The sequence below is a fragment of the Hirundo rustica genome, chromosome 24 (assembly GCF_015227805.2).
Source record: "Hirundo rustica isolate bHirRus1 chromosome 24, bHirRus1.pri.v3, whole genome shotgun sequence".
Lineage (NCBI taxonomy): Eukaryota > Metazoa > Chordata > Aves > Passeriformes > Hirundinidae > Hirundo > Hirundo rustica.
The window spans coordinates 4,912,256-4,921,420 of NC_053473.1; the positions used below are offsets into that span (position 1 = coordinate 4,912,256).

At 51.6% G+C, this 9,165-nt stretch overlaps 2 protein-coding genes across 2 annotated transcripts; one reads left to right on the plus strand and one right to left on the minus strand.

Annotated features, from left to right (window-relative positions):
* Positions 1-268: 268 nt before the first annotated feature.
* ATP5PB (ATP synthase peripheral stalk-membrane subunit b) lies at positions 269-3,179 on the minus strand. The gene is made up of 7 exons (XM_040085509.2): positions 3,061-3,179; positions 2,914-2,956; positions 2,295-2,440; positions 1,641-1,804; positions 1,047-1,172; positions 748-927; positions 269-433 (listed from the first exon to the last, which is right to left on the minus strand). The coding sequence occupies exons 1-7, from the start codon at positions 3,086-3,088 to the stop codon at positions 362-364; spliced, it is 759 nt and encodes a 252-aa protein (XP_039941443.1). The 5' UTR covers positions 3,089-3,179; the 3' UTR covers positions 269-361.
* Positions 3,180-3,295: 116 nt separating this feature from the next.
* WDR77 (WD repeat domain 77) lies at positions 3,296-8,149 on the plus strand. Its single transcript, XM_040085615.1, has 10 exons — positions 3,296-3,485; positions 3,593-3,778; positions 3,914-4,055; positions 4,127-4,176; positions 4,467-4,537; positions 4,898-4,952; positions 5,201-5,272; positions 5,358-5,466; positions 5,920-5,988; positions 6,319-8,149. Exons 1-10 carry the CDS (start codon positions 3,296-3,298, stop codon positions 6,476-6,478), a joined length of 1,104 nt encoding a protein of 367 aa, XP_039941549.1. The 3' UTR covers positions 6,479-8,149.
* Positions 8,150-9,165: the final 1,016 nt, after the last annotated feature.

The following is a 9,165-nucleotide window of genomic DNA, read 5'->3' on the forward strand; positions in this document are numbered from 1 at the left end:
TGAATGGGAACACAGATCATCCTGATTTTAGAACGTGTGTACAGGGACAGCAGATATCTGGGGCTGCTGTCACTCAGAATTTAACACAGGGATCAGTTTCAGCACCAGAATTTTTCTCAGTGAAGTTCTGCATCTTCAGAAACGTTTGTGACCAAACAGGGGATCCAACAAGGTCTCACATGTTGTGGTTTCAGCTCATCCCCCCCACAAACCAGCTGCAGGGGTTGGTGTGACCACTCAAACACAAACACACAGGGACTGCTGGAAGTGAAAGACAGCAGAGGGAGTTTTTTTTGTCTGTTTAATGATATTTTAGAGGCATACAGTTTCCAACAGGAGGTATTGGGACATGTCAGCGGGCTCAGACTGCTGCGTGGGCGCTCTTGGACAGCGCCTTCAGGTCCAGGATGCACTTGGCAATGCTTTCCTTCTGCTGCAAGAGACAGGAAACAGCCTTCAGGAGACATTTCAACAGGCAAAACAGACATTTAAGTGCATTTAGATAAACCTTTTTAGACTGATAAGTTACTGATTAAGAGGGATGCAATTACAGCTGATGAAGTCAGAGATTCACATCCAATAAAGCACAGATTCATGGAATCCCGGAAGGTTCTGGTTGGAAGGCACCTCAAAGCTCATCCAGTCCCACCCCTGGCCAAGGCTACCCATCCTCTCACGAGCCAAGATCTCTGAACAGCAAATCTTTGTGCAGGTTAAAAGGTAAAGCAGGTAAAACCCAGCAGGTACCTGCTGAGGTGTGATGCTCTGAACAACGTTCTTCTCCACCCACTGGATCATGTGGTCCTGCTCCTTCTGCCACTTCAGGTTCTGCATGGCCACCTGGTAGTCCAGCCTCTTCTTCACCTCGTTGTACACCATCAGTAAGCGCTCCCGGTAGTTGGCTTCCAGCAGCATCGCAATGTTGTTCTGCACACAGAGCAGGAGACAAGAGGTTTGTGCCCCACGGCAGACCGTGTTCAGCGGCAGGAGTGCCCCAGCAGGCCAGGCTGCCCCGGGCTGGGCGGCAGCAGCGCTGCCCTGCTCACCCGCTTGGCTTCGAAGAGGTAACTGCGGCCTTCCGCCCTCCACTGCTCCTTCTTCTCCTCCTCGATGGCCGTCTGCAGCGCCTGTATGGAGTCGTTCTTCATGGCCAACGCTGTGGCCATTTTCTCCTGGAGGAAGGAAAGAACTCCACGCATTCAGAGTCAGAAGCAAGGAAAACGAGCAATCTGCAATTAATCCTGAAACGCTGCGTCAAGCTGTGAGAAATGTCTGCGAACGGCCCCGTGCCAGGGCTGAGGTTATGGCAACTGAGAAGAGCGAGGGCTCACAATCAGCCGTGGAATCCCAGACTGGTTTGGGGTGGAAGGGAATTTAAATCCCATCCAATCCAACCCCAGCCATGGCAGGGACACTTTCCACTGTCCCAGGCTGCTCCAACGTCCAACCTGGCCTTGGACACTTCCAAGGATCCAGGGGCAGCCACAGCTGCTCCGTGCCAGGGCCTGCCCACCTTCCCAGGGAACAATTCCTTCCCAACATCCCATCTCACCCTGCCCTCTGCCAGTCTGAAGCCACTTGTACTTTAACAGAACCATTCCTTACTAAACAACCACAAAATCAAATTACACTTTCTTCACCTCGTTAAGTTTGTCAGCAAAAGCTGCGACATCAGGCCCGAACTTCTTGATGCCATAAACGATGACTGTCAGTATGCAGGCAGCTGCTGCTGTCTCGTGGTTAACGACATAAATCTCCTTGGAAAGAAGGTAGAGCAGGAGGCCAGTACCCAACATGTAGGGTCCTACAGGGAAAATAAAGAAGCATGACTTGTATGAAGCATAACGAGGCTCAATAAACTCAAGTAGCTAAGAGGGAGCTGCTTTCAAGGCTCACAGGGTCAGGAAGAAGTGTTCAGTGCTCTATTTTGCCAGGACAATAAGCAGAGACACAATTCCAGCCAGGAAAGCTGCCACAAGGAATCCCACTAGAAAAGGAAGCAGCTTGCACCTGACATGGGACCTGTTGCTCCTGCTCATTCAGACCAATGCAGAATTCCCTGTTTAAATGTTCTAAGGACCAAGGCAACTAAATCTTTCCATAAAATAAAGCTTATGGAATTCTTTCAACCATTAGGTGTCTATCTTTAGAGCCAGGAGCTCTGCACTGGCCGGTTCTTCACAACCTCCATGTATAAAATATTCATTTTCAGTGATACTTTACCTTTTCAGTTGCCAGAACTGGTGAACAGAACAATGTAAGCAGAGCTAAAAATGGTAAAAGTCTGTATTAACCTGTAACTCCTGTTTTAGGGTAGAGGAACTGGAAAAACTCCTCGGGGATCAAACCATGACGAACTTCTCCTCCCTTCTCAGGCAGAGGTGGCACAGGCGCCAAGCTCTGCTGGGTTGTGTGCAGTGGTCTTGTAGTGTGTAACACCCTTTGAACAAAGAGAACATTTCAATTATGATTTTTATTAAAAAATAGACAGAAACATTCCCCCAAACCACCCTTAGGAGAGGCTCAAATACATTTCCAATTAAGTAAGAAGGTAAGTGGCGAGGCCCGGGCACAGAGTGCCAGAGAAGTCTGGCTGCCCCATCCCTGGCAGTATCCAAGGCCAGGCTGGACCTGCTCTAGGAAAGGTGTCCCTGTCCACGGCAGGTGGTGGAAATGGATGAGCTTTAAGGTCCTCTCCGACCCAAACTATTCCGTGATTCGAAGAAGGCGGCGTTTACTGGACACACCTCCTTCCAGGAAGTGGGTGGGACTAGATAACCTCCAGAAGTTCATTCCCACAGTCCCTATTTTATACTCCCACAACACGAATGAGTAAAAGAAGAGACAAAACGCCGGAATAACACTGTTTAAGCCCAAACTCCGGCCGGTGTCCGAGGAGCTCCCCGTACTCACCCCACGGCGACGGGCGGCGGCAGCGCCCTCAGCGCGGCGGGGGCTGAGGGGACAAGAGGGCACAGAACGCGTCAGGGCAGAGCTCGGCAGCACCCCCCGCCCGCCACCCCGCTCCCCCCAGGAGAAGCGGCATTCCCCGCGGCTCACCGGCGCGCAGGACGAGACGGGAGAGCATGGCGGGGCACGACAGGGCGGGGAAAGCCGTGAGGAGGAGCGGCGGCGCGGAGCCCTCGTCCCGCCGGGTGACCGCCGCCGCCGGGCGCTGAGATGGCGGCGCGGCTCTCGCGAGAGCGCGGGGAGGCGGGCGGGGGGCGGGCGCTCTCGCGAGAGGAGGCGGCGGCGGGAGACACGTGGGGGCGCCGCCGGCCCCGCCGCCGCCGCCATGGAGGAGCCGCTGCCGCCGCCGCTGCCGCTGCCCCAGGCGGCCCCGCCGCCCGCCCCGCCCGACACCGCGGCTCCCGCGGCCTCGCTAGACGGGGATCTCGCGGCCGAGGCCGCCGCCGAGTGGAACATCCCGCCCAACGCGCCCGCCTGCATGGAGCGGCACCTGGAGCGCGCGCACTACCGCGCAGGTAGCGGGGCGGCGGCGCGGGCGGCCCGGCGGGGCCCGGGAGCCTCGGGCGCTCCCCGCGGGCTCCCCGCGCTTCTCCCCGCGCCTCCCCTCGTGTCTCTCCCGCAGACGGGGCCCTGCTGCTGGGAGCCTCCGGGCTGAACGGGCGCTGCTGGACCGGCTCGCTGTGGGTGTTCGCGGAGCCCCGGCGCGCCCCCAGCGAGGGTTTCTGCACCGCCGGCGTGCAGACCGAGGCGGGGGTGGCCGACCTGTGCTGGCTGGCTGACAGGGGCATCCTGGTGGCCTCCGACTCCGGTAAGCAGTAGGGATGTCCCCCGTCCTTCGCTGGGGTGTGTCTGTCCCCAGTGCTGAGCTGGGTGTCCCCCCCGTTCAGCTGAGGTGCGTGACTCCCTCCCGGCTCATAGGTGGGTGTTCCTCTGCGTCCCCCAGGTGCAGTGGAGCTGTGGGAGCTGGAGGAGGACGAGAGCCTCATCGTGAACAAGTTCTGTAAATACGAGCACGATGACATCGTGACGTCGGTGTCTGTCCTGGCTGGCAGCAGCCAGGCCGTCAGCGGGGGCAGGGATTTCTGGTGAGTGTCCCCAGCCTGGCAGCCGTGTGCCCGCGCTGTGCTGCGCGCTCACTGCTCGCTCTTGTCCGCAGCGTGAAGGTCTGGGACATCCCGGAGCAAACGGTGCTGCACTCCTACAGAGGTGAGTGCCAACCCACCCCTCTCTCTCCTCTAAAAGCCCCTTTACATCCCACTTTGACGCTTTTCCCCTGGCCCCTTGTCTGGCTCCCTCAATCCCTCACAATCCCTTGTGGCCATGGTTGGATTGGGCAGCTCATCACTTTGGTAGGAAGCAGTTGGCTGCTGCTGAGCAGAAGTTATCCCATGTCTGGGCATAACTGTAAAACTGCTGTGCCTCTGGAGGTCCTTGGGAATATGTGGGAAAGTTGGATAAAATCTTTGAGGCTCTTTATCCTTTTGTGCTTTTGGTAGCTCACTCCGATGCAGTGACATGTGTGGCTTCCTGTCCTGGTAAGGACACTGTGTTCCTGTCCTGTGCTGAGGTAAAGCTCACTCTATGTTGTCTAAATTTACCCCATTAAAATGAGATTTAACTTTAGATATTTACGGTTTAATGCGCTTAAGAAACTATCTCTTGTGTTGCCGCCTGCCTGCCTCTGCTATTGCAGTGTTCTAGTCTGATAAATTTAAAATCAGTTTATCAAGCTGGTTCCTACAGGTTTGTATCAAGTTTTGGGAGCTCCTGGTTCTATCCTGGGGATGACTAGAGGCTGCACTTAATGACAGCATCATTTTAACCCAGAGGAAAAGGGCAGCGTTGTTCTGCCTGTGAGTCAGCAGTGAATCTGAATTTATGCCACAAAGAAATTGTAAAATTCTTCTTTTTTCTTTTGGATTTATAGGACAACAGAATTTTACTCTGGGACACCAGATGCCCCAAACCAGCTACCCGAATTGGTACGTCTCTGTGTGCAGTCACTGCTTCTGCATGAGTGTGTGTTGCAAGAAATAAATTATTTTACACCTGACTTCTAACTCCAAATCTAGTGATGTGCCTGTTAAAACCCAAGGAGGTCTAACACTGTCACAGAAGTACAATAAGCTTAAAACGCTTGTCTCGATGCAGTAGCAGTGCTAAATGGGAGAGATGAGGGATATTTTTGTGCTGTCTCCCTCCACACTCACCCCAGTTTCTTCCCTCGCAGTTTGCAGTGCCTGTAATTACCTCCCTACCTCAGTCATGTGGCATCCACAGAAAAGTGACATCTTTGTCTTGGGTAAGAATCTGGACTCTCACCTGGAAAAGCAAGGTCCTTTTTTTCACAGTTTTTTGCTGGTAACTTCACCCCCCCTTTCTCCCAGGTGATGAAAGTGGAACAGTTGCACTGGTGGACACAAAGAATCCTGACTCTGCCCTCAGCGCTGCTGTGCACACCCGAGGCATCACTGGCTTTGCTTTCTCTGCACACAGGTACTGAATGACTCTGGCACAGGATGTGGGACTGCATCCCTTTAAAAGCCTTAGTTATTTTTGAGTAAAGCCCATGAGGTTGCCAGTTTTGGTCTTCTTATAAAAGAGATTGTAGCAGAGAATAGAGTAAACCAAGCAGCGTCTCACTTCTGACATGTGGGAACGTCCACGAAAAGAATTCTACAGTTCCAGAATTACTGGCCCACACTGAGGGGATTTTTCTAATTAAAATCACCTGTGATTTATGAAGCATCACTTGCTTTCAGACTAATAGAATATTCCCACTCAGTGTGCTGGCACCCTGCCAGATGCTGATGAAAACATTCTTGTAAGATTTTTGGGAGTTCCTTTGCTGTACCTGGGTCAGGATCACTTAAACTTGTGAACAGCAGGATTCTATCCCTAAGAACTCTTGTATTTGTTTGTTCTAACTGTGCTCTCATCTCTCTCTAGTTCACCCTTACTGGCTTCCATCAGTGAAGACTGTTCAGTTGCTGTTCTTGACTCAGACCTCTCAGAGGTGTAAGTACAGACAGAATGTACTCACTGCTGTTGTCTTCTCGAGTTAACAAACAGGATGGTTTGGGTTGGAAGGGACCTCAAAGCCCATCCAGTGCCACCCCTACCATGGACGGGGACACCTTCCACTGTCCCAGGCTGCTCCAAGCCCCAATGTCCAACCTAGCCTTAGACACTTTCCAGGGATCTGGGGGCAGCCAAAGCTTCTCTGGGCAACCTGGAGTTAAAAATATTCCTAAACAGAGGAGCATCATCCTAACAAACCAGCAGTTAGGGATTGCACAAGCCCACATGCTCTCTAATGATCGCTAATGGAGTCTTGCTGTTTTCCAGGTTCAGAAACCGTTCTCATCGAGACTTTGTAAAAGGCTTGTCCTGGTCTCCTTCAGATGATGCCTTGCTCACTACAGTTGGATGGGATCATCAGGTTTTACATCACACTGTTCCTCTACCAGCTGGTGAAGCTTCTGGAATCAACTGTGTAAAAGAATAGTTTTATAAACTCGTGGTCCAAGTTCCTTGCTGGCATCACTCTGATTCTGCTGAAGTCGCAGGTGTGTGAGCTGGAGTGGGGTCTGTTGTCTGCCTTGAAGCTTGTGGCTGAGAAGGTTCCTGTAGTTATTTTGAATTAGGCATAAGTTAGTTACAAACCAAGCTTTACCCTCTCCTCAGGAGTGGCTTCTGTAATAAAAGACTTTGGTTTTACTCAGAAAAAAATTGACTTCAGGCACAGAGGAGACTTGGGGAGACAGGGAATTAGGTGTGATGAAAAAAGAAATAAAGTCAAAAAGACTTGATTCTTTGCTCAGTTCTCTAGACTACCCATGGAATTAACAGAAGCTTTTGGGGGAGGTTAGCAGCATGCCTGTTGTTGGGTAGATGAGAGAGCCTCACCCTTGAGCAAAGTTCTTTGCTCTGTAAATCATGTGGAATGAAAAGACCTGTTGGGATTCAAGGGCTGGAGGGGTTCCAGTGTTGTCCTTAATGCAGCACGTGGGGGAGAGGATGAGTTCTCAGTAGCAGTGTGGAGCCTCTGGTGAGCACTGGTGTAAAATCCCAGTGTTTGGTGTCAGGACGTGAAGTGAGGATCCCAGCTGGAGCCCTGCAGTTAAAAACCTTTGGGATGGTGCTGGAATCCTGGGATTCCAGCCCCAAGGCCAGGTCAGGGCACTGGCAGCGGCTGGCAGCCAGGAGGGAGTTGGTGCTGTGCTCTTTGACACCACGCTTCATCTCCTCTGTGCTGAAGGCAACTTACTCAAGGATAAGACCTGTGAACAAAAGGTTTATGTGAGGGGAAAACTGGACTGAGGACTTCAGTTGTCATTTGCTTGCTCCTGTACCAGACTCTGCTTTAGTGATAACCCAGATCCACGCACTTGTGACAAGTGACTTCTTGTGCTCACAGTCAGGGGACAGGACATTCCCCTACCCCCCAAACCAGACTCCACAGAACCTGTAGAGGTGTTTTTGTCAAATACCACATTTCTAACTCAGCTCTTTCCCTGGAACATGTTTCCCTGGAGAAAGTCGCTGCTCTGCATGCATTGCTGCTGCTCTAGGTATGGCTTGGTCTGGCCTAGTGTTTCCTAGGCAGAAATAAGCAAGTCCTGACTGATGAAACAAAAATAGCATTGAAATGAATGTTACCCCTGGTTCTTCAGCATGATAGCAGCACTTAAATGTACACTGCTTCCAGTTTCTATCTCTGCATACACATAGGTTTAGTTGTGCAAAGCCCACAGTTAATTTTTAGGCAGACTAAGCTTTCCCAGGCTCTGTACTTTTCTCATACTCCTTGTAAACCTCACTTGCAGCTTTTTAAATTCCAGTGTCACACAGGTGTTCACAGCAACTTCTATTCTAGAGCAGTGTATGACAAGAAATGGTAAATGATGATAAAAACTGACACATTTCCTCAGAAATACCCCTTGAACCACAAAGTCCCCTGTCAGGGACCTGCGATGCTGTACTGAAACAGGTCTTGTGCTGGTTCTGAAAAAGTTGTCTTGGAAGGTGGTTTTTATTTGTAACTGGGTTTAAGTTTCACTGGGCCACTTCTGTAGCACTGAAGAGCCAGCTGAGATCATCCACACAGTTCAAGTTGTGATTTCAGTCCCTGATATTAAAACTGTTCTTAAATAAACGTTCACCGTATTCCTGTTCACTGCCAGGGTACTGCAGTTCTTCAGCACTGGTGCAAGGCAGGCTCTGGGTCCTGCTGCTTTTCAGGAAGTTTTTCTTTCCAAAACTCTGAACTCGAGGTTCCATTGTGCACAGCTAAAAAGAAAAGTCCAAATGTCAAGACATTAAACCACGTTAGGTTCCTCATATCGCCACACCTGAGCAAAATACAAGAGTCCATGGCAAAAGTCTTCGTGTGGATGGTGAAGCCTGTAGGGAGAGCAGGTGATTGGTGATACATCATCTCTTTTTTATAATTAAAGACTGAACAACCCTCAATGCTTCAGCATCTGGCAGGTGTTTGTGGTGCCACAGGATGGCAGCAGCTGCCCTCGACAAGGTTAAGGCAGCACGGCCCCAGCTCTGCACTTTGCCTTAAGGAGTGTCTGCTTTTGGGGTTTTTAGCACTTGCGCTTAGGGTTTTTCACTCTCCTAAGAGAAGCACAGAAGAGCAGCAGCTCAGGAGTTGCTCCTTGGGTGCAGCTTGGCTCAGAGTTGTTGTACCAGTGCTGGCAAGACTGCAGTAAAGTCACGGACACGTGGCAGAAACACCAGCAACCCCACATCAATCCTTGCTGGCTCTGCAGCTCCCTGCCGAGGGATGGAGGGAGCTCTGTGGGGTCTGGGGCTCGCTCAGCTGTCCCTGCACTGCACACCAGTCAGGTCTGGGGACATTGGATCCATCCACTGCAGCTCCAGTAAAAGCTTCAAGGCACACATGGCACTCTTTCCCTCCCTCACACAGCCTGCTTCTGTAGCCAGAGCTGGATGCAGGAGATGAGAATGCAAATCAGTATAATTCTGAGTGGAGCGGAGCAGCTGCTCTGCAGACGAGCCTTTTATGTTGCTGCTTGCATTGCTCACACTGTGCTTGCAGTTTTGGGCACAGCATTCGAGTTGGGACTTGTAACAGGTATGAGAGTTTCGTCCCTAATGAACAGCTCCAACCCAGGGACTATTTATAGAAGCTGCTCCAGCTCCTCTGCCAGCCTGCCCGAC